The following is a 25,255-nucleotide window of genomic DNA, read 5'->3' as shown; positions in this document are numbered from 1 at the left end:
CTAGGGTTCTCAAATAAGCCAGTCACTGAGGGAGGGTGGGCAAAGGGATGGAAGGGGGACTCTGTCTACAGTGTGCCAGGAAATCCTTGGTACAAGACAATAAAGTAGAGGAAGAGAAGGGAGCTTCCAAGTGCATGGACTCTTCAAAGGTCTCCACTTGGAAAGCACCTGCTCACTTGAGTCCAGGGAGGCCAAGACCGTTATAACACAGTCAGCATATGCCCAGCCCAAACCACTTTGCTCAGGCCACTGGCATGGACAAAAAGATTTCCTAGAGATACTGGGGAACATATGGGCTCTGAGTGAGAAAGGAGGGATGGAAGACAAACAAGGCAGGGGAAGGCACTGTTTGTCCACATGGTTAGTGCACGAATGCAAAGCTCAACAAGTCACCTATTACTTTTTATTGAGACTCACGTTCTCATCCCTCCTCCTGGACTTCTTTTCTCAGGGCTCCAGTGGGCACTCAGGAGAGGGGTGGGGGTAGCAGCAGACAGATAGCCCTAGAGAGCCATGAGGACGGATGGTGACAGCAGCCACAGACACTTCAAGCACAGTGTGGCAGGCTGAGCACACCGCGGCTGCACCCAGGGCGGGAGCTGCCAGGTAACACCATGCGGACTGCATGCAGGAGATCAGGGGCAGCAAGCATCGGGTAGCCTTCCCATGGCTGTGCATGGTCGCCTCTGGCCTCAGCCAACCCTTGGAGATGGACGTAGCCTGCCCCATCCTCCCAGAGTCCATGGTTTCTGTCACACCAGGGAGCACCTACTACTTCATCTACTATTTCAAAGCCAGAGCTGTCTTTATTGCCACCTACCTCTATCAGGAAAGGTCTAGAGCACCCCAAAGATGCATTACTGTACCCCTCAATGTGGTATCTCAATGATGGTACACTGGTCTCTAGCTGCTTTGAACCCCCTGCTTCCTCATCCACAAGATGGAGATGTTAGGACATTATGCGCAGATGGTGAGGAATCAGAGCAAAGTGATTTAAAAGCGTGCTGGGCCTTGTGAAACACAGCCCCACAGAGGTGATCAACTGGCCCCAGACCCAGATCGAGATCCCCTGCATCCAAGTGCATCACTGCCTCCAGTCAGGGCCACAGCAAAGTGATCTGTACACGTAGCTGGGGACCACATTCCATGCTGGCAGCATGGTCCAGCAAGTATGGAAAAAAGTACTCTCCTTCTCAGCTTTCTCATGGGACAATGATGAAGAAAAGAAAGGAAAGCTCTGCATACCCCAGCATACACATGTACAGCACATCAGGTGACGGTGAACTCTGAGGGAAGAGGAAGGGCACAGAGGGGATACTCTTCCCAAGTGGATAGGGAATGGCCGTGAAGATGCCTCAGTGAGCTGAAGGCTGTGCCTGGTACTTCTGCAGCACAAATGGCACTTTCTCAAAACTAAGCTTTTATGCTCCACTTATGAAATGCTTTGTCTTGAATGTCCATTTTCCATAACAGGAATATCAAATATTTGCTATTTCATGTGAATGTCACAGCCTCGGTTTAGTCTGGTTCTGGTATGTTTGCTCTCCTTTCAGATACTTCTAAAGGCCTGGAAGGAAGCCCCAGTTCCTGCCACCTGCACTCTACCCAGGCTCACTGACCAAGGGTGCACAAGTGGATCAATGATGCCTGGATGCAGGAACCCTGTGCTCCACTGTCTCCTAAGGCAGAGCCTGTTCCTCCTCAGTCAGGACTTACACAACTCCTTCTGAATCATGAAGACAAAATTTTCTCTCCCCTCCACCCCTGTGGCCCAGAAAGGATTCCCTGTAGAAGGGCATGTCCAGGAAGAATGGTATAGGAGGAATCATCAGAAGCCACTGGGGAGAACCAACCTTGTGTGTTGGTGTGATGGAGACAGAGCAGAAGGGAAATGCTGTGGAAGAAACCATGGACTCTCTACAGGATCAGGTCCAAACTCATGTCCTACAAAATCCTTCCAATTCTGAGCCCAATTCTGATAGGAAAATCTGACTGGGTGCTTACTCGTTTCACTCAGAAGACCCCACCTCCTCCTCTCTAGACCCAAGGCCAGTTCCTGAATCAAATGGCTCCCGGGAGGGACCTCAGAAGCCCCTGCTGGACCCCAGGAGCTGAAGAGAAGAGGCCAGAGGGGATGGGTACCTCCAAACTCTGACCACACACCTCAGGAAGGCAGTGGTGAGGGGTCACAGGGAATGGAAGAAAGAACAGGAGCAGAGCAAGCAAAAGCAAGGAGTTTTAAGAACCGTTTAAAGTCATGAAACCAACCGTTTCCTATATGTGATGTTTTCATGGATGGATATTTGCATATTATTTACAAATTGGGATGTTTGAGCAGCAGGTGCGCAACATACAGACGGAGACATGGTTTTCGCATTGTATGTTGGTTGGATGGCGTGAGTCAGCAGGTAGGTTAAGGTAAATCAAGAACAAAAACAGAAAACAAAAGAGAAAATGAGTCATCAACACAAGCAAAAACTCAAACTTTGAGTACCTCACTGGAAAATTTTAGAATTTTAGTAAACTTTGCATATTTTGCTTAAAATGCATCAAATCAAAACATGTTTTTGAAATCTGTAGGTTATGCAGACAGGGTGGCATTAATTTGCATTCCTGTTTGTAATGCAAATCCAAAGATGACTCACAGACACTTGTTTTTTTATTTCCAGGCAAAGAAATCAATGTCAGTTCTACACTTGCGTGGGGGGGCGCCGGCGCTACACGACCCTGCTAAGGCCTGTTATTCTACTGTGATTGTTAAGTTGGAGGTGGGGAACTGACACTCATATTTTTGCCTAAGGAAAAAAAAGTACATTCACAAAGTAACATATGAAGTGACTACGAATGAGCAAAAATAAAGACATCACTAGTCTACACAATGGCTTCCTTTCATCTTCCCCCTGCAGGCGGAACCAGGGTGCAGGCCGGAGCTCTGACAGCACTAGTGGTCAGGATACAGCGCCCCTTCCAACCCAAGTGGCTCCTCGGCCCTCTCACCGGCTCTGCTGGGCCTTGGGGCTGATGGCAGCAGCCATGGAGGGCATATCTGAGGTAAGGTCTGATATAAGCAGAAGCCATCCTGGCCTCGAGTGTCCAAAAGCTGAGGAACACCTACTGGGTACAGAAGGTCTCTGCCCTGTATGAGGGGGCCTCTTTGGCAACTTGGAACTTCTGCCCAGAATATTTGGAGTACTAATGTTTAAAACCATGAATCATACCACATACACAAAAGGATATGTATAAACATGTGTATGTACGCACATTTTAAAGAAAAATAATACAGTGTTCATAGACTCGTCACCCAGCTTAAAGAGAAGAGAATGTCACCATTACTTTCGAAGCCCTTTCTGTCTCCCTTCCTCCTTCCCTGATGGAGTGGCTACCCTTAATTCTTGCTAATAATTGTTTTTCTTTACCGTCTCACCACAAACTCTTAAAATGTGTTACACCTGACTGTTCTGAACCTTTCCAATGGGACTATATGGAATGCAACCTTCCTGGACTTGGGCAGACTCTGCGCTGACAGTGAGCAAACCCTGTTTCTGAGAAGCCTCCCTCTTGGCGTGGAGATCACCCTCACACTTCCACTGCCTCTGGCACTTCACCGTGTCGGTGCACAACAATCAATGCACTCTGCTGCTACGTGAACAACATTGCCATGAACATCTGTGTGGAAGTGTCTCCAGGTCATCTGCCCAGACACCCTCTGGCATATGTACCTAAGAGGGAAGCTGCTGAGCTGTAGGCAAGCATATGCTCAACTTTCTAGGGACTGCCACAGTCTTCCTAAGGGGTCGTCCAACAAACACTCCCAGCAGTAGCATGGAGGTTCTGGTGGTCCCACTCACTAAGCATTGGCATGGTTGGGATTCCTGTTTGACAAACCAGAGGGTGTGAAATGGTATCTCAATGTCATTTCACTTTACATTTCTTTAATTACAAGTAAGGCTGAGCATATTTTCCTATATTAATTGGTCATTTCTGTCCCTTATTCTTTTAGTAAAATGCCCAGTCATACCTTCAGCTCATTTTTCCATTTGGTGGCTTTGGTTTTTCTTAATGATTCACAGAAAAGCCTTGCACATTCTAGACACTAACCTTTCTTAGTGGTTTGGGAAACCACTCTGCCCTCTGGCTGTGCCTTTGTCGCTAACTATTGGTCCATTGCAGAACTCAGTAGCTCATCCTGGCTCAGTCTTCTCTCTCCTTTATTGATCTCAGGCAGTCTCATGGGTCTGATACCATCTTATATGATCCTGATTCCCAATTGTATGATACTGGTATGAATCTCTCCTCCAAACTCCAGGACCATCTGTCCACCTGCCTGTTAGATGATTCCTTCAGGAGGGCCAACAAGCAACTAAAATCTAACATGTACAAACTGCATCCATACAGCTCACAACAAACCTGTTCCACCCACAGCCTTCTCATTTCAATTAATGATAATCCACGTTCTCAAGTGCTCAAACTTTGATGTCACTCTTGCCTCAAGTTTCACACTGATATCTGGTCCATCTGCAGCTCTACTGGAAAATACATCCAGAACAACGGTCTCTCCTCATAGCCCAAACTCCCAGCTGGTCTGCTGGGCTCCTCTGCAGTGCCCCTCAGCAGCACTCATGTCCTCACAGGCCCAATACTCAATTGTCAGCATCAACATATCTTTTTCCTGAGAATTTTCCCAGGCCAGGACTCAAGTGCCAGAGAGTTAACATTCTCCAGCCCCCTGTCACCAGCAGCCTTCAACAGGTGGCTGACAGCATTTGGGTGAAAAATACCCAGTCACCTTGGCCCTTGCTGGGATAATAGGCTCAGAGCTCCCAACTAGGCCCCATAATGGTAACTGACTTCATAGCACCTTATATTGGTGGCCTCCCTTCCCTGGCCCATTTCAGTGCTTCCCTGCTATGCCTGCATCACCTCCCAAATAAATGACTTGCACTGAACTCCTGCCTTGGGGTCTGCTTCTGGGATAACCCAACTAAGCCCTCACTTGCCTCACTGCTTCTGCCTATGCCCTACACTACGTTCTCAATAGAGCAGCCACATCATGTCACTCCACTTCACAAAACCCTCCAAATCCTCCTATCTCACTCAAAATAAAAACCAAAATTTACTACAACTACAAGGCTTTCCACGCTCCCCATTTCATCTGCTCCAGCCCTTGTTCGTGTTGCTCTTGCAGCAGGGCACTCATGCATGCAGGTGCAGGCTGGCGCAGGGCTTGCTATGGCTTGCCCCAGGCCCCCCTACTTCACTTTCTCACCAACCCAGACATCTTTACTTGGAAGTCACCAATTCAGTGACAACTTGTCTGGGTACACAGCCATCAAAGCTCCCCCCCACAAGTCTCATATCCCTTTTTCTGCTTTGCCTCTCATTGTGTACCCTGTGTGTCTCTCACTGGAATGAAATTCCAGAAGAACTTAGAACACTGCTAAGCACATGACAGGCAGTGCATAAACATTTATAATGGATAAATGAAGAAATGTGATACAAATATCCCCTCCTTCTTCATGTATCCTCCTTCTTCATGTATTGTCCTTTCTTTTTTGATAAACAGAAACTATTTTATATAATTTTTTTTCAGTTACAGCTGGTGCTTCCTATAGTTTGCTTAAGCAATCAGTCCCCATCCCAAGGTGTTAAAGATATCTCCTGTATTTTCTTCTAAGAGTTTTAAAGTTTTTCCTCTTAGATTTAAGTATTTTCATCCATTTGAAATTGATATTTTTGTGACTGGTGTGAAGATTCAATTTCTGTTTTTCCCAATATTGATCGTCATTATACCTACATTGATTGTTCACTTGTCTCCCCACTAAGTAGCACAGTCATACATTAAGTTTCCATCTACAAGTGATTTAGATTCTAGGATCTTGGTTCTGTCAACTGGCTCATTTACTGTCCTGGGGCCAGCACCACAGTCTTAATACTCTAGCTTTATAAAAAGTATTAATATCAACAAGAACAGTAACTGCCCACCCCCACCACCCCAGCAGCCCTTCTGCATCTTAAGTATCTTGAGTATTTGGGGAGCCTTTGCTCTTGCTCATGAGTTTTAGAAGCCACTTGTCAATTTCCAAAACAAACAAACAAAAACAAAAACAAATTCACTGGTATTTTTATTGAAATTACATTGAGTCTACAGATCAATTTGGGCAAAATCATCTCTGAAATTGACACTTATTATTTAACTGCTATATAATACTATCTAGTTAAGTCTTCCTTACTATCTTTCATTGAGGTTTAGCACTTTTCCACACTAAGGTCTTGTATACGGATGTTGTTACGTTTACAATCAGGGCTGCTGATGCTATAATGACATGTAGTCAACTACTCACTCAGGTACTCTACTCAGCAACAGTGCTAAATAAACACTTATCAGCTTGAGATTATTCTGGATTTCATCCATAGATAATAGTGTTGTCTGTGAATAATGACAGCTTTGCCTATTTCTAATACTTCGATATTTCATTTATTTTTCCAGTCTTATTCATTCAACAAGTGTCTACTGAACACCTAAAGTGTCGGCACCATTCTAAGCACTGGAATATGGCAGTGAACCACACAGAAACCTCTATCCTCATGGAGCTGACATTCAATTTATTGAACTGACCAGGCCCTGAAGTTCAATAGTGAAAAGAAGGAATGCTTATAGGTATTGTCCTTTTCTGATTTTAAAGAGAATTCTTTCCAAATTTCATCATTATATGATGTTAGCACAGGATTTTTGGTAAATTCTCTTCATCAAGTCAATAATTCCTAGATTGCCAATGATTTCTATCATGAATACAATTTGAGTTTTATTGAATGTCTTCTCTGCACCAATGATAGGATCACATTAACAGTGTCTGTGGATCTGTTCATGTAAATTAGACTTTCTGATGCACTTTATATCTATGCTAATCAGTAAGAGTGGATCATGATTTTCCTTTCTTATACTTTTTTTACTTAAGATAATTTTATTATTATTATTATACTCTATCTTTTAAATAATTTTGGTGCCCAGATTGTACTTGTCTCATACAAATAGCTGGAGCATGTTCACTCTTTTTCTATTCACTGAAAGAATTTGTTTAGGATTAGAATGATCTTTCATCGTATTTTAGGTAGAAATCTGATGCATAAGACTACTATAATCAGTGGTAGGAGGACATGGATCCCAAGGTAAAAGACAAGTTAATTATCACACCTCACGCTTCCTACTCCTGTTAGGCTTCCTTGGGTTGGAGATGACATACACCACTTAGGAAATACTGCTGTGACCTATTTATCAGGTGACACAAAGCTGTTGGGTTTGAGAGGATTCAGAGCAAGAGAGGGCTCTCTAGCAGATCCATGCTGCAATACCAGGAGCTCTATAACTTGGGCCTTAAGATGCAACAGATTCTATAAAGACACTGTGTGGAGTCCCTGGAAAGCCCACATAGAAAAGTCAATGCAAACACCTAGGATTCTGGAGCAAGGCCATGTCATCTGCTGAAGACATCACCAATGAGAGGGGCCACTCCTGGCTGCTGGTTCCTATTGGAGACTGTGTCTGACTATGAGATAATTGTGTCTATGGCACCAATACTTCTCCTTATGAGTGTGTGTTACAGGCCTGCCAACAATCCAGTGTGTGATGGAAGTGCTACATCCAGGGCCACACCCTGGCACACCTAGAGGGCACAGTCACATGACAGGTGGCCCAGTGCCCCAGGCCTCTCACCTCTGCTTCACCTCTATGTTCCTTAGCTCACTCCTACCCCAACATATCATATGATGATCACTAAAGCCAGGAGGAAAAATGCAAACCTGGTTTATGAAGCAATTGGCTCAATATATTGGTGCATCCTCACTAGAACCCCACACAAGATCTGAAAGACAGTGGTGAGGCAGAGCTCTAGGTGGTGAACCTGATCAGCTATAGCATGGATGGAGAAAGAAGCTGCCCTTGTATGGATTATAGGACCTTAGGCAAGAACTAAAGCTTGGTCAGGACTCCAGAGGGAACAAAGTTCGGATAAAGGGATCCAGATGGGCCTAGGGAATGGGTGTGACATGCAGGTCCTTGTATTATACATCAGTGTTCACCACAGAGCATCCACAGCTGTAGGGACACTAAAAACCAGGCCTTGAAATGGTTTACCCAACAGATGACAGCCAGCCTCTATCCTTAGCAGCCCCAGTGTTCACATAGTAGATCCATGAACGCAGTGACCATGATGACTGAAAGGAAGGCTGTGTCTGAGCCCAACCAGTGGGCTCCGTTCAGCAAGGCTGACTCAGCCAAGGCCACTATTGAAAATCCAGCCCACTATGAGCTGAAGTCAACTAGGCCTCTACAGTGCACCATTCTTTAGGCTGTCATCCAGCCATTAGGTGGTAATTTGTTTACCCCGGAATCCTTTCACCTAGAAAAGGCAGTAGTTAGTCTCAATTGGGATCACTCATATTCTGGGTTCGGGTTTGTCTTTGCTGATGGAATACCTGGGCCTGCATGATATCCACTGGCATATCATATTCAACATCATTCAGGGGGTGTTAACCTGACAAAATATTGAAAAAGCCTCTTAAAGGCACAGATTAAATGCTGGCAAGATGAGGTACCTCATGGGTTTGGGATATTGTCCTTCAAGATGAAAGGATGGTCAAGAGACCAACTGCAGATCCAGAAAGCAAGGGATGGAAGGAGGGGTGGCCCCTCTCCCTATCCTCCAGGAACCCAGGTCAGACTGTGCTCATCACCTCCACCAGTTTAGGTTTGACAAATCTAGAGGTCCTGGCTCAAGGGGTAGGGAAAGCTTCCACTGTGGAACACCAAAATCATGGTGGCCCCCTGTCACTTGCGCTCCTCATGCCGTAAGACCAGCAGGCAGAACAGAATCTCCAGATATACTGGCCAGGGTATTTGATATTGGCTATTGGGAAGGGGCAGGAAGAAGTCTATCTAGAAACCAGGGGGTTCAGTGGGGCCTTTCTAGATGCTCTACAACCAGCCTTAATCATGTCTTGACTATTGTGGCAGCCAAAGCCTCATAGGAGTATGGCAAGCAAGGGCTGTGCTATATAGGGTGACAGTGTCAGCTGTCTCATCCGGCCCAGCAACCAGAGCAGCAGAAAGCTGGACACCAGTCAGGGGACCCCAAAAGAGGGACAGGAAGAATGAGTTAAGGAACATCAACTTAACTCAGACTAGCTCTAGGTGGTTACCAACCTTCCTCTTGCAGACATCGTGACCATCACTATCCTGAAGACTGAGTGAAATGGACCCAGTGTGAGGTGTGGGCAGAGCTGAGCAGGGCCCGGTGACAGCAGACGCTCATGTACTCCACTGTAGTTGTTACCATAGTACTAGATGCTCCTTCATTCCCAACAGTGCCAGAGCCTGCTGTGCCTGCACGTGGGGTGCATTCAGAAGGGCTGGAGGTACTCAACAACTAACACCCCCAGGTACAGCTCTTAGCTGTGGACTGGTAAGCACAGATCCAAGAGCTCTGCAGCTCTGAGGTGTGACTACCATGTTTCCAAGCCCCCATGGGGGATGAACCAAATTCACCCTGATATTTGGCTCCAGATATAACATTTCTCATCCTCCTTCTCTTACCCATTCATTTTCCCAAACCTCTCTCTAGTGGTTTTGCCTGAGAATGCTTCCTAAGAAATGATTTGTACAAGAACGCCACCTTAGTGTCTGCTCTTAGAGAATCAACCTAAGACAGAAATGAGATTTTCTGCCATTTAATTCTAACTTAATGGACTATACTTAAAGAATATTGCTTTATGATTCAGTCTTTGAAATTTATTGAGACAAGTTTATGTTCTAACATTTGGTCAGTTTTTACATATAATCCATGTAGGCTTGATATGAATGAGTATCTCCCGTTTTATTTACACACACACACACACACACACACACACACACACATAAAACAAACCTCATATTCTAAAAGATTCTAAATTCTTGTTGGTTTTAGTTTATATCATTTCAGTGCCAAGTTGCTAGATTTGTTAGATATACACAGATTTAAAAGATTCTTGTCTTCCTGGTCACTTGTTACAATGGAGCTCCTAGGTGACTCTCAGGCCTTCAGACTGGAAGACCTTTTGGGAACCACTTTCTTATGCAAAAAAAAAAGCATTGGCCAAGACAATACCCAATCCCCAACTCCACCTCTGGGAAGGAGGGGCTAACACTCAAGACCTGGAGGCACCCTGTGGAAGCACCACCTAGAAGGAAACCATTCTGGGGCCCTGGAGGAAGGACAGGAAATGCTACTTACCGCAATCTCTGTTACTAAAATATCAGTAATACTTCCCAACACAGTGACAAAGTCAAAGACATTCCAGGCATCTCTGAAATAGTTCTAGAGAGAAAAAAGGAGCAGTTATTGCTAGAGGCTGGTAAGGAGTTGTCAGGCAAGGAGTTGCAGGAAGTGCCCCTGATCAAGAAAGGAGCAAAGGGACCAATGGGCCACCCCAGGTGAGACACCACAGCTGGGTAAGCAAACACTTGTGGGTCTGGGCAGGTGCAGAACTGAGAGCTGTGTGTCCAGAGAGGAGGCACCCAGCCCTTGGTGAATTCCCAGCTCCAAGCTCTAAGTCCCTGAAGGTCCCCCTACAGAGAGGCAGCCAGAATGCAGACCACCAAAAAGGCCAAAGGGAGCCAAGGCACCTACCAGCACCCCGAAGGCGATGATCTTCAGCACACATTCCATAGAGAACATGGATGTGAACACAATGTTCAGGCATTTCAACATTAGTTCATATTCATACGGTGCGTCATAGAACTGTATGGGGAATGAGTGCCATTGGCCACAGGTCCAGCTGCCCCAAGACACCCCACCAGGGATCACTCTGACCTCCTGCCAGAGCACAGTGAACTGCATGCCTACCCTACATAGGGACACCCGTCCTTGATCTCCCTCTGTGTTCTCCTAGGACATTCTCACCCTCTCAGCCCACAGAAAGCCCAGGGCACTGGGCTTCCAGAGACATCCCATGCTGACCAATGATCAGCTACAAGTATGGCTCTCTCACATCCCAGCTGGCACCCAATGTCCCCCAACCTGGGCCCACATACCTTCATCATTAGCACCACTGTGTTGAGGGCGATCATAGCCATGATGAAGTACTCAAAGGGAGGTGAGACCACAAACGTCCATGTCTTGTACTGAAATGACTGCTTGTCCTGGGGCATGTATCGCGTCAGGGGCTTGGCACTGATGGCAAAGTCGATGCAAGCCCTCTGCACAGGGAGGAAGGAGCCCCAAGAACATGGTCAGGGGGAACCCCACTGTACCCACACCTGTTTCCTCCATCCTGGCAGCCAGCCCTGATCAGACACACTCAGTCTCTCCCTGCTCCTGTGGTGGCCACCAGCTACGTGGTGGTGAGTGAGTCCCATGTGGAAGGGAAGTCTATTGGTCCTGCCCACACTGCCCATCAGGGGAGCCTGGCAGAGCAAATATTGCACACACGCACATGGGACAGAAGAGGGAGCCACCCACCTCATTCTTCTCCAGGCTGCATTCAGACATCACCTTGTCCCCCTGCTCCTGGAAGGTGATGATGATCAAGGCCACAAAGATATTGACAAAGAAGAAGGGGAAAACCACGAAGTAGACCACATAGAAGATGGACAGCTCCATGCGATACCCGGGGCTGGGGCCCTGCTCCTCATAGGTGGCGTCCACAGAGTGTTTTAGGACCCTGAGCCAAGAGCAAACACCAAGTCTCAGGGAGACCCTTGAGGACAGAGCCATGGGAAAGTCAAGACCTGCATTACAGGGGAGGCTTCCATGCCTGAGCCACAGATAGCAAGAGGAAGGGGACTTAACACCACGGGCCCAAGCCCGTTCCCCAGGACTGCAGTCTCTTGAGGACCTTCCCGATGGGGTTTGTACTCAGGGCTGTTGGAGAGCCATCAATGGGAGGTCTCTGGGGGCCTGAGGTCCTAACCCCAGGACAAGTGGAGTCCCAGGAGGTTTTTCCTGCCCTGCTTACTCCTGACTCACACCTGCTCGTGCAGGTGAACCAGGTCACCAGTTCATACCCAGATTCAACTGCCTTTAGAAAGCCCTGGAATCCTGGCAGAGCACTGATCCTACCTTCTCAGCGGTGGTCCTTTCAGCCCCCAAAGAAGTCCCCTGTCATCCAGTGTGGCACTGAACACATACACCCCTTTGTCTACATCCTTAGCTGAGGCCAGAAGGGTAGCACAGGGAGACACAGAATAGCCCCCTCCTCCCTCTCACTTTTAGCCACTCAAAAGTGATTTTCTGGAGGTCAGCATGCTATGCACTTTGATTTAATCTCCTTCTCTTCCCAGGCTGCCCACTCCTGGAAGGCAGAGCATTGTCTTACCTGGTAGGTACAAGAGCCTAATGAGGTATTTGCTGGGACTCCCTGGCCTACCTGCCCCTCTGCTCTAGCCTGATCTGCCACAATGAGCCAGATGAGCACTCACATGGGCCACCCTTCTCCCGTGGACACTGTGAACAGTGTCAGCAGAGCCCAGAGCACGTTGTCATAGTGAAAATCATATTTCTTCCACTGCCGTGGTTGAGCTTCCACCTCCTCCTTCTCATAATCCAAATATTGACCCCTGGAAACAAGAACATAGAGGAGGTCAGAGGTTAAAGCCAAAGGACCCACATATGCCCATTTGTCTAGGGTCAATTGACTTTTGAAAGGCCTGCCCATCCAATGGAGGAAGAACATTCTTTTCAACAGGCAGTGCTGGGACAACTGAGTGTCCACCTGCAAAAGAAGGAAGCTAGACCCTACCTTACTCCATGTACAAAACTGAACTCAAAATGGATCAAATACCTAAAGGTAAGAGCTAACACTAGAAAGCTGTTGGAAACACAGGAGGCGTGGAATTAGGGAAGGATTATTAGATATGACACCGAAATCATGAGCGACAAAAGAGAAAAATAGGTAAACTAGACGTCATCAAAATGTAAAACTTTGTGCTTCACAGATACCATCAACACACAGAATGGGACCAAATACTGGAAAATCGTCTCTCTGATAAGACTTGAATAGAGAATATACAAAGAGCTATTATAATCAATTATTAAAAAGAAAAATGAACCAGTAAAAGATTTGAATAGACATGACTCCAAAGAAGATAGACAAATGGCCAATAAACACATGAAAAGATGCTCAACATCACGAGTCATCAAGAAATGCAAATGAAAACCACAATGAGATATCACTTTATACCCACTAAGATGGCTATGATTAATTTTTTTAAATTTCATTTATTTATTCATGAGACACACACACACAGAGGCAGAGACACAGGCAGAGGGAGAAGCAGGCTCCAAGCAGGGAGCCCAATGTGGGACTTGATCCTGGGATTTCAGGATCACACCCTGGGCCGAAGGCAGGCGCCAAACATCTGAGCCACCCAGGTGTCCCTTTAATTAATTTTTAGAAAGGAAAATAACAAGTATTGGGAAGGATGTGGAGAACTCAGAACTCTCCCACACTGCTGGTGGGAATATAAAATGGGTCAGCCACGTTGGAAAAGTCTGGCAGTCCCTGAGACTGGTAAACAGAATTACCATGTGACCCATTGGTCCCAGGGCTAGGTATATACTCCAGAGAAATGAAAACATCTATCCACACAAACACTTCACACACATGTTCACAGCAGCGTCAATCATAACAGCTAAAAGATGGAAACAACTCAGATGTCCATCAACAGATGAATGAACAAATAAAACGTGCCATCTCTACAACACAGAATAAAATTAAACCATAAAAAGGAATGATGTTCTGACACACCCTACAGCACAGGTGACATAAAAAACATGATGGTAAAATTAAAGAAGTTAGACACAGAAGACCACATAGGTATGATTTCCTTTATGTGAAACATCCAGAACAGGGAAATCTATAAAGAAAAAAAAAAAAGATTCACGGCTACTTAAGGCTGGAGATGGGGAGCTAGTAATAAAGGATGTGGGAGTTTTTTTGTGTTTTTTAACTTAAGAAAATGTTCTAAACTTGACTGTAGTAATGGTTGCACATATCTGTGAATATACTAAAAAAAAATCACTGAATTGCATACTTTCAATGGATGAATCATGAATTATATCTTTAAAAAAAAAAGGATACCACTAAATGGGGAAAGGATGGTCTTTTCAAATAAGTTGTGCTGAATCAACTGGATATCCTTCTACAGAAAATTTGTCTTTATCCACACCTCACCTAACATACAAAAATCAACTCCAGATAGATCCCAGATCTAACTGTGAAAGGCAAAAATAAAACTTTTAGAGGAAAATGTAAACGGACTTCTCCCTGACCTTCAGACAGATTTTCTGAACAGGACATGAAGAGTAGTAAACATAAGAGAAATAAATTGGATTGTCCTACAATCAAGACTTCATTTTTTAAAAGACCTGTTTTAAAAAGTTGAAAGCATCCCACAAAGGAGGAGAAGACAACCATAACCTGTAGACCTGACAAAGGATGACTATCTAGGACTTTACAAAATTCCTACAAATCAGTCAGAAAGGAAAACAGACAATGACTCGCACAGACCCCTCCCAGGGACACCCGAGTGGTGGATCACCTGGGGAGGCTCCCAAGCTCACTGGTCATCACACAAGCACAAATCAAACTGCAGAGAAATGCCACCAGCTCGTCAGCAAGTCCAAAGAGCCAAAGACAGAAAACACTCGTCTTCCCGTGAGCTCTCATCTGTGTGGCAGGAGTGTAATCTTACACACATATGTGGCAGCAGCTGCAGAAGCTGAGCATAAGCACAGTGCACAACCCTGCCATCCCACTGCGAGGTCTGGTCTGCACACCTCCTGGAACTGCATGCATGTGCTCCCCGGAGACGTGTACGGGAAGAGTCACAGCAGCACTGCTCATGGGAGCCTCAGCCTAGGAACATCCCCCATGCCCATCAGCCACATGGTGACATACTCCCCATGCCCAGTCACGTGGTGATATACCAACTCACACAGGAGAACATTACATGCACGGGGGCAACTGGAATCGTTGCCTGTGGGTAGAGAAGGAGCTATGTGCTACCTCACTCAGCAGCCATGCCAACCTACCTCCATTTCCCCTTGCTCCCCACACCGAGGGCCCCTCTCCTATTTCCTCGGGGGTTGGGCCAGGTCCAGAAGGGCCTGAGGCCTCCTAGTGATGGTGACAGTGGCTCCAGCCCCAGGGCCGCCCCTTGATCCTAGCCTGGCCAGAGCCCTCCAGCAATACCGATGGCCCCTGTGTGTTCCCCAGTGTCTATGGGCAGGAAAAGCATGTCCTGCGGGAGTGGCTGGTCCCTGCCTCTGCTGAGGAAAGTGAGCCAGAAGTCCTTGGTGTGGCCTTGGAGGCAGAGGCACACCCCCAGCTCGCTGGGGCACCCCATGCTGGCCCCTCCCTGAGCCGGGCCCTGCCTCAGCTTACCGGCAGTCCCTCTCCAGCCCCTTGGACTCATCCGTGCAGTAGAAAAACTTCCCTTTGAAGAGCTGCACCGCAATGACAGCAAAAATGAACATGAAGAGCATGTAGACGACCAGGATGTTGAGGACGTTCTTCAGGGAGTTCACCACACAGTCAAACACGGCCTGGAAGGCAGGAGGGCCCAGCTCAGAACCCCAGGCCCACAACCACACAGGGACTCGCTGCCTTAACACAGGAAGCTGCCTGCACTGCCTCTCCCAGGACTTGAAGAGTGGGCAGGCAGTGCGAGAAGGGGTGGCGTGGGCAGACGGGCTGCACACTGATGGGAACCTGGTGTGATAGGCCTGGAACCCAGGTCAGCCTGCGTGAGGAGGAAAGAAGTGGGGATGGGGGTATGCCAGCCCCCTGCTCCTGCATCCAGCCTGCCCATGGGTCACACTTTGCCCCTGCGCATCAGTGGGGCAGAAAGGTGGTTCCAACACAGGGACTTGTGGCACATTTTGGTGTGGCTCCGAGGTAACTGTGTCTGTTACCACCACCACCTGGGCTTTTCCTTAGAATCTTCCCTACCTGGAAGCTTGGTGTTCCCTGGACCCCCTGACTGACCCTGTCCTGCTGATCCTGACCCTGGAGGAGATACCCTATCCTGCTCTGGCTGTGCAAATAAGCAGACCCACACTCATCTCCTGGCACACTGCCTGGCACACTCAGACGCCAGCAGCTGCCTCAACAGATGCAGCCACTGCCCACTTGCCAAATGTCCATGACACCCCTGACCTGCCAGCCCAGGTCCAAGTCCCCAGATGACACCAGGGCCTCCAGCTGCCTTTAAGCCACCCACCAGCCCATCCATTCACAGGCCACCTGCCTCTGTAGTCCCCAGTCCACTTCATGTCTGCAAGGCTTACAACTGCATGCTGTTCACAACACTTCACTGCACGGTTTTGTGGGATTAAATGAGTTTAAGGATCCAAAGCATCCCTCACAGTGAGGAACATGCTCAGTCATTATCATATTTTAGCACAACTCCAAGGGCTTGGGTTCACACTTTTTCCTTTATCCAGAAATGTTACCCCAGCCACACTAATCCTCAAGGCCCAGCCCAAGAACCTTTTCTCAGGGGCCCCTGCCCGCCTTGCATCTCCCTCAGGACCCTCTGCCTCTCTCAGCAGCCTCTTCTTTTATTCTTTTCTTTTTTATTTTGAGAGAGAGAGAACGTGCACACAAGCACAAGCACCTGGAGGGAAGGGTGGAGGGAGGGGGAATTATAAACCGACTTCCTATTGAGCAGGGAGCCTGACACGAGGCTTCATCTCACAACCATGAGCCAAAAACAAGAGTCGGATGTTTAACCGACTGACCCACAGGAGCTCCTTGGCAGCCCGTCCTTCCCTGCACCCCGCCCTTAGTGCAGTGGGGTCTAGGAAGCAGCGCCTTACAGAGCACTGTGGAGAGGACACTCTCCTTTGAAGGCCTCACAGAGCTGAGGGACGGATCCACTCACACATTGCGTGATCCGAGGAAACCAGTGTGGGTCCTCCCTCAGCTCTGCCCATCCCATCCCATGTGGGAAGCTGCAGCCAGACAGGGTTGGTTATATGCACACATGTGCACGCATACACACAGCACACACATGTGTGCACTCACATGCAGTGCAACCTTATACACACAACACAGACGTGCACTCACCCCTGTGTACCCATCTGCACAGGCACACACACATACACATATGTGCATGCCTACACTCACATGGACACACACAACCCTGCACACTCCTCAAGCCCCAAACCCAGGCTCTCACCTTGAGCTTAGGCAGCCGTTTTATAGTCTTGAGGGGCCGCAGGACACGCAAGACTCTCAGGGACTTGATGGTGCTGATGTCTTTCCCTTTGGATCCTCTAGAAGGGAGAAGCCACACATGCAGACGAGCAGGACGAGCAGGACGCACACCCACTCCCAGTTCCCACGAAGCCACCTGGGTTGCACTCCCCTGTGCATTCTGTCTTAGGCCCCAGGGCAGGAGACCTAGGAACAGGGAAGCCTCTGCCCTGCAAGTACCACATCTCCTCCTGTGAACTGCACGGCCACAGCCTCATCTGAGCAGACAAGGGCCAGGGCCCGGTCAGCAGCACCAGGTACACAAGGAAAGCTGGGCTTCCAGTGGGAAGATCCCAATCTTCCAGACCACAGCAGCCATTCCTATGCCAGCGCTCCCCTAACACCAGCCCAAAGCAGCTTCATCTGGCCACCATGTTGAGACCAACACTGGGAGCAAAGAGGAGAGAAGGGGGCTGGCCCCAGGATGGCAGACCCAGTTCAGAGCCAGCACACCAACTCAGTCGGCACACTAAGCCAACAAAGCCATTAGTACAAGAGTCTCTGGAAGAGCTGGTTTCTCTTGCTTTTCAGTCCTGGTAGAGGGAGGCAAGGGGAACATGTCTGGATCTTCCTGCCTGTCTTCGCCCAGCTGCTTCAACACTCCTCCAGACAATGTAACACTGATTGGGAGGGAGAGAAGGAGAGGGATGATGGGCATGCAGGAAGGGAAGGAGAGAAACAGAGTAAGAAAGAGAAAAAGTTAGATGACTACACAGGTGCTATAAGGGACAATGCAATGCAAGGAGCAGACAAAGGAAGAAAGAAAGAAAAACCACAGGAAAGAGAAAGAAACAGAAAGGGAGGAGGAGGGGCAAGAGCCCACAGGGAGAGAAGAGAGTAGCAGACAAGAAAATCCACGCTGGAGGAATAAGACAGGGAGTCCAGAAAAGAACATCGCAGGCCCCAGATGCAAGATCTGGAGCCAGACTGGAGCCTCTCAGGAAGCCAAGCAGACTGGGTAGCTCACTGAGGCTGCAGGGGCCCAGTGCTGGTCAGACTCAGGGGGCTGGCCTTCTCACCGAAGCCAGATACGGGAGGGGGTGGGGATCTCCTGAATGGCCTTCCTAGACTGCCTCCAGAGGCCACACTTCACCCTCAGCAGTGGCTGAGGATTCAGGATTGGGGGTCCTGTTCTGTCCTGGTCAGAGGTCACTTCTCTCCAAGCTCCGAAGGAGCCTGAAAGTGGGGAAAGAGGGCAGGGCCTCCAGTGGTCTTCTATGGGCTCCCGCTAAGCTCTAGGGAAAGTGAACTATGAGGCCCGGGTAAGATCTGTGGGTTAAGGAGAGCTGGGGAGCCCCAGCCAGGGACTACATTCCAGAACCAGATCAAACTCCCTCTGAAACATGCAGCCTCCAGACCACTATGTCAGGTGTTTCCATCACTCCAGCCTTTCTGACCCCCCACCCCCAAGCCAGGTTCCTTTGGCAGCCCTGTTGAAACACCTGAGGGATGCAGAAGGGAGGGATGCCGCCTTGGTTTCCTAGGGGAGGGCCCTCTGCAGGGCAGGCCTCAAGGTGGTTTGTGTTCTGTGTCTAGAGGCCATATTTCTTGCTTGCCAGCTCAGAGCTTTCTCTGGTTCTGAGGCCAACTGGCTGGATTGTACCCTCTTCCCTTGTCTTACTCCCAAGCTCCTCGCTGACACTTTATATACAAAGAAAGCCAGGTAAGCCCCCTAGGGAAAATGCTGGGCGTTGTAGGAAGGCAGTTGTGGAGAAGAGAGAGAAGAAAGGAGGAAGCCCGTTGCCAGAGAAGAGAGTGGGAAGGTACTTCAGGATGACAAACATCCTGGCATTCGTGGTTACAGCGGCTCCTACCCAGAGCCCTCACTGCCCTCAAGACCCATATTCCCAGCCTCCAGCACTCACTTGGGGTGTCCTGCTCACAGGCACCCCATCCCCGAGGGCTGGCCTTGCCCCAGCCCCAGCCCCCAACCCAGCCCCCAGAGGTGAGGCAGGAACACATGGCCTGGGGACATGGCTCCTGGCAGCATGCACCCTGGCAGTGGAGGAGGATGAGCAAGGGTGAGGCATGGTGGTGAACTGGCCCAGAAGGAGCCAGGCTGTGCTATGATGTGGGGCAGTGTAAGGGGCAAAGGGAAGGCATTACCCCATGAAGCTCCTACCGAGAGTCCAGCAACAAAGAGACAAAGAGAAGAGAGTCAGTGAGGAGGCCTCGAGTGCTCAGAGAGGATGCAAACACCATCCCTCGGACCATCCTGATCTCTGGTTCTCCTCCATAGCTCCACCCGTGCCCCCCACACCTGTCCCGTGCCCACCACCATGCAGGGTCTGAGGGAGTTGACCTAGGCCCAGCCACGAGGGAGCTGAGCATCACCCACGAGGGGGTCTAACACTCCAATAGGGGAAAACACCCACCAGCACCCCCAGCTCTGGCCTACCCAGTGGTGCAGCTGAGGTCAGGGCAAGTAAGTTGTTTTGAAAGATCCAACAGGCAGGCACCAAACAAACCTGAGGCCTGCCCACCCAACGTCAGAACCACGACCTATGGCAGGGACGTGTGGACCCTGAGATGCTTTCAACCTCACACAGCCCATGCCAAGTAGACAGGAGGGGGTACAGACAGCCCTCCATGACCCCACATCCACCACAGCTCTGGAGACTGCAGCCCAGCCAGGCCCAGAGAAGACATGACACTTACGAGAAGGCAAACGCCACCAGGGCCCCACTGACCACGATGAAGTCCAGAATATTCCACAGGTCCCGGAAGTAGGCCCCAGGATGCAGCAGCAGACCCAAATCAATCATCTTCAGGGGAGAAACACACATTAGGTGCTGAATATTTCACAAAGAAAAGCAGGGCCGGGCCCAGACTCACAAGGCCGGGGGAAGGATGCTACCCAGATCACACCCCCTGAGGGTCTCCGTGGGCCTCTGAACCGCAGTGCCATTAATCCAAATATCCCCACATGGGCATGACTGGCTGAGATCTTTCCTGGGCTCCCAAGCCCTCTGAGCCTGAATGAGACCCCTCCTCCCCTGCTGGGCTGCAGGCACACAGCACCGCAGGGAGCCCATGCCCTGCCCAGGCCCTTTGAGGGTCAGCTCTCTGCAGGAGGAGGAAGAGCTGTGAGGCTCCTAAGGACCTGGCTCTGCCACCCCCAGAGCTGTGATTTCTGGCAAGCTCCTTAACATCTCTAAGCCTCAGCTTCCACGTCTATAAAATGGGATGACACCCCCCCCCCAAAAAAAGGCTTCCCCTCTTGAGTTTTTAAGAGGAAGTAAAAACGCAGAGGTGATACACAGATGCACACACAGGAGGAAGGACACCAAGTCATGGGTGCACCCTACGCAGCTGTGCAAAGATGGCACACGTATGCACATTAGGCTGTGCACACACGCAGCCACACGTCAGATGCCGGTGAAGGCGCAATGCCCGTCAGCACTTAGAGACCGAAATGGTCAGTCCTTATCCAAACACGAAACACCAGAGCTCTTTGAAACGAGTCTTCAGGTGTTGAGGCCACCGCTCTGTCCCCGAGTGCCCCCTCTTCCTGGTGTGCTGTCACGGTGTAATCCTGAGGTTGAGCTGGGCCCACACAACCCTTGGTTCGTGGTGCAATGGGGATACGAAGGGCACTGGTGAGCTCTCCCCAAGCTGCTGCGCGGACTCTCTGGCATGCTGGCCTGTCCTCTGCAGCACACAGCCGCACACACGTGTGCATGCCTTCTCTCTCTGAGCACACCCACCACAGGCCATCATCGGAGCTCACAGGCCCCGGCCCATGTCAGTCACAAGGGAAGATGAGCAAGGCACGGGGCCACCAGGGCAACCACATATCTCACCTTTATCACCATCTCAAAGGTGAAGACGCCCGTGAAAATGTAGTCCATATACTTCAGGGCCTAGAACCAGGAGGAAGGGGACTATCAAGGCTGGGCCGACAGCTGGAGCCAGGACAATCCCAGCAGTACCACATTTTTCCTCCAGGCCTCTCAACAGACCTTGCCTTGCCCAGAGTTCTGTGGGGGCAGCTGTCTGGGAAGGCGAGTGTGCCTGTGCGTCAGGCCTGCTCTGGCAGTGACTCCGGCCCGGGCATACGCTTCCTCTTCCGTCTGTGCCTCAGGGCTGGCCAGGAGGCGCCCCGGACCTGCTCCCCACACCCCCGAGGGAGCTGACGGGCCCCCAGCACCTCCCAGGCCCAACCAGCCCAGTGCTGTGCTCACATTGTTCCTAGGCGAGTCTGTCCGCACTGGGTCCTCGGCAGCCAGGGCAATGCTGCTCAGGGCGATGACCACAAGAATGACCATCTCGAAGTACCGCATGGTCACGATGTAATGACAGAAGCGGCGGAGCCTGGAGAGCAAAGCATGGGTGGCCTGAGGCCCACAGGTGGGCGGGGCTAGTCCCCGCACTGGAGCACATGCTCAGCCTCGCCCTGGGGAAAGTGCCGTGGCAGAACCGAGTTCGACTACATGTCCCTGTGGTTGGGGGACAGCGGTCAGGCGACTGACGGTGACTCAGGTTCTTGAGAGGGTGTCCCAGAAAGAGGGGTGGGAAGGCTGCAGAAACCCACAGCAAGGGGCAGCCAACTAGGGCTTGCCGGGCCGCGTCTACCTCCTGTGTACAGACAGCCTGCCCCGTGGTGTTGACAGCCTTGCTGTAGGTGGCACTGGCCCCTCCAGAGAGGTCCGTGCCGCCCCCACTCTTCTGAGCCCCCAGGGCTGTGTGTGCACACTCACAGCATCTGCCATCCTGCAGCACCGGTCCGCAGTGCTAACCACTACCCTGCTCCACCCAGGCACAGGCCGGACATGGCCCAGCGCTGAGCAGTATAGACATAAGCCAACAGGACTCTCTCAATTGCTGACAAACACCACAAGGTGGCAGCAGACAGTGACTAGGAGATCCGGGAAGACCCCTTGGGGGCAGTGAGGCTGCTCCCAGGTGACCAGGAAGAGCAGCCACAGAACCAGAGCTGCGGTGAGGCCTGCCCCTCCCCTCACCACTCCTGCCCTATGCTTCAGACCTGGGGTCTGAAGGAGCCTCCCACCTCTCAGCCACATGCACCCACTTCCCTCTCTGCCTTGAAGGGACTCCTCAGTTCTCTTCACCATGACCACTGCCACCTTCTGGCCTTCATGCCAACCAGCGCCACCCTTCCCAGGCCCCCTGGTGACCTCCCCTGGTCTTTCTCCATGGACACACCTTTGCTCCCACCTCAGGATGCTCCATCTCTGCCTCTTTCCTTCTCCATCTCTGGAATGACTATTCATGCTCAGCTCCAACCCAAGCGCATGCCCCTGAGACCCGTGGACATAAGACCTCCACCAGCTGCCTCTGCTCTGGTCCCGGCCCTCACGCAGAAACTCTGTCATTCCTTCCCCTTCTACATCTAACTTGTCAAGTTCCGCAGATTCTCTCCAAAATGTCTTACTAAGCATTTAACTCCCAAACTTCCCCATGTGATCACTATCATCAGATCTCCACTATTTCTTCCTGAAAACCTTAACTGCCTACTGAGCCCTGTCCAAGGATTCTGCCCAAGTGCTGGGGTCCTGCTGACCCCCAGCTGCCTACGGCCTCTCTGCTCTTCACAGCACTTTGCACATAGACTGTGGCCTGTCTGTCGGGCTCACAGCAGCCCACTGGCCTCTGTGTTTTTCCACTTGGTTGTCTCTTCAGCTGTTCTGAGCCCGACGCCCTCGCTTCTGAACCATTGTGATTTCTCTCCTCACCACAAAGAATGCTTGCTCCTCTCTCTTCACCTTTGCACTCATTCACCCTTCAGGATTTGGCTGAGATCTCTCACTTCCTCCAGGAAGGCTGCTTGACCTTCCCCGCCTGCATCCAGACACAGAACCTCCCTACCTCATCTGCTGGGACTGCATGTGACTGATGGGCAACCTGCCCCCTCTTCCACCACAGGTCAGCGCTCACAGGCAGGGGCCGCTCTCCCTAGCAGAGACCACACGCTCCCAGGAAATGTGCACTGGGCGAGAGCATGAAGAGAGCAACGGAGGGTGGATAGTGGAGGCTGGGTGAAGACTGCACACTGGAGGGCTGGGCACTGGGGGTGCAGCTGGCTCCCTGTGGCCCCGGCTCTACCATGCTGGCTTCACGTGCCTTCCACCTTTGCTCTATCTGTTGCCTCTACCGAGGATGGTCTCCCTGCCTTTCCTCAGCAACCTCACCTCCCACTGAGGTCCAAGCTGACCTTCCTGCCCTGACATCAGCACCCCCGGCAGCATTGCATTTCCTAAGACATACCACCACGTGACATCCAATGTTTATGGATTTGTCTGGTTTGCTGACTGTCCCTCCCACCTGCACACAGAGGCTTATCAGTGACAAGGGTCCTTGTTCGTCCTTGTTCTGTGCATTGCCCTGTATTCCCAGGACCTAAAATGCCATCAGTATGTCAGTACTGGTTGACCTGACTTAGTAGTCGGACCGATGAGTGGATGAGAAATGCTGGTGACGTCGTGACAAGCAGTGGGGAGAGTAACGAGCACACACGTGAGCTAATGGGGCGCACACAATGCATGCACAGCGGGCACACAATGGGCATAATCACTGTGGGTGATTGTGACGAGCAATCACTGCAGGCAGGCTACACTGGGACTGACCATCTGGGTTCAAACCCTAGCTCTAATACCAGGGCTGACTGGCTGTGTGTCTGTGGACAGGCCAGGTGCCATCCCTGTGGCTTTGTGTGTTCATCTGGAGGATGAGTAACAACCATATGTGCCTGTGGGTTGCTGTAATGACCAGGACACTAGTACATGTAAAGTGCCAGGAATCGGGGGCTGCTAGGTCACATGTAGCACATATTGCTACCATGCCAATGGACTGTGGCCACAGACATGGGACAGGCACATGGCAGGTGAAGGAGACTCACAGGTTGGTGGGGCTTAAACAGAACATAGAGCTGTATGGGACGATGGGTCGGGGCCCGCTCCTCATCACATCGTCAGCTTCCACCTCCTTCTTCCCCTCGGCTTGACTTTCCAGGTCCACGTTACCACCTACAAGGACAAAGGGCCACCAAGTTAGAGATGAGGTGCCCATGAAGCCCGCACCACACAGGTCTTACCCGGGCAACAGATGCAGTCCCAGCACTAACCCCATAGGCCTCCAGGGACCCAGCCAAGGAGGTGCGTGTGGCTGAGAACACAGCTTCACATAAGCCTCCCTCCAGTTGTGGTCAGATCCTACCTGAGCCAGCACTGGAGGCCCTTCTGCACCTCTCACTGCACCAGAGTCAGGTGAGAACTACACTGTGTCTTTTGCTGTTGGTCTGGGTGTGCTACGAACACCAAAGTCCCCCTTGGCCCCAGACATCAGGGCTAGCAGGCTCAGCTCACTAGTTCAGGGCTTGGTGCCTCCTTGGAACAAGGCACAGTGTGGCTGCCTGATGACAGTGCCCCACTACCTCTGCAGGGACCTTGGGTCAGCAGGAGAGGGAGGAGCAGGGGCCAGCCCTGGAGCACAGACACTCTTCTGAACTTGGCAGACACCACCTAGGAGTCTCTCCTTCAGGAACCTGGCAAAGGTCTGCAAAGCCGGGACAGGGAGCCAGGGAGCACCTTTGCCCAGTCCACATTAGCTATAGGCTCCTATTGGGCTCCTCACTGCTCACTCCCCAACCCACCCCCATCCCTCATTTCCATCCTTTGCTTTCCCACTAATAAAACTACCCAGGGTTGCAATGTCCATGACCTTGTTCTTGTTAAGTGGATTCTAGAGTTTTCACGTAGTGTTTTCCTCACAGTGACTTTAATTTTCTACTATCCTAAAGTGTGTTTCCATTGTTGTGGGTAATGGTTCCTGAGACCTCAGGGCTGCCCAGGAAGGTAGGGCAGTGCCTTGGAGCCAATGCCTATGTCTTATGAGAAACATAAAAGTTTCTCATAACATAACATCTCAGAGGATGTCAAAGGGCAGCTGCAATGCGGGTGGTTATCCCCAGAGCCTGGGTGGCTACAAGTCCCATAGAGGATGG

The 25,255-nt window shown here is 50.4% G+C and overlaps 1 protein-coding gene across 9 annotated transcripts in view; it reads right to left on the bottom strand.

Moving 5' to 3' along the window:
- CACNA1B (calcium voltage-gated channel subunit alpha1 B) overlaps positions 1-25,255 on the bottom strand; it is a 196,188-nt gene that overhangs the window by 35,853 nt on the left and 135,080 nt on the right. For 6 of the 9 annotated variants that reach the window (XM_041725818.1, XM_041725820.1, XM_041725821.1 and 3 more), the window contains 12 exons: positions 24,152-24,278; positions 21,477-21,606; positions 21,096-21,155; positions 19,951-20,057; positions 17,216-17,312; positions 15,418-15,578; positions 12,452-12,589; positions 11,493-11,694; positions 11,066-11,230; positions 10,662-10,772; positions 10,266-10,349; positions 2,269-2,274 (listed from right to left, as the gene is read on the bottom strand). In XM_041725818.1, coding sequence (XP_041581752.1) covers positions 2,269-2,274; positions 10,266-10,349; positions 10,662-10,772; positions 11,066-11,230; positions 11,493-11,694; positions 12,452-12,589; positions 15,418-15,578; positions 17,216-17,312; positions 19,951-20,057; positions 21,096-21,155; positions 21,477-21,606; positions 24,152-24,278 — 1,388 coding nt within the window. The remainder of the gene's footprint in view (positions 1-2,268; positions 2,275-10,265; positions 10,350-10,661; positions 10,773-11,065; positions 11,231-11,492; positions 11,695-12,451; positions 12,590-15,417; positions 15,579-17,215; positions 17,313-19,950; positions 20,058-21,095; positions 21,156-21,476; positions 21,607-24,151; positions 24,279-25,255) is intronic. The other 3 variants (XM_041725823.1, XM_041725824.1, XM_041725826.1) reach the window with 1 other exon arrangement.

Source organism: Vulpes lagopus, chromosome 12 (assembly GCF_018345385.1).
Source record: "Vulpes lagopus strain Blue_001 chromosome 12, ASM1834538v1, whole genome shotgun sequence".
NCBI classification, from domain to species: domain Eukaryota; kingdom Metazoa; phylum Chordata; class Mammalia; order Carnivora; family Canidae; genus Vulpes; species Vulpes lagopus.
The sequence above is the reverse complement of the archived record's forward strand: the minus strand, read 5'-3'. Positions and strand labels throughout refer to the sequence as shown.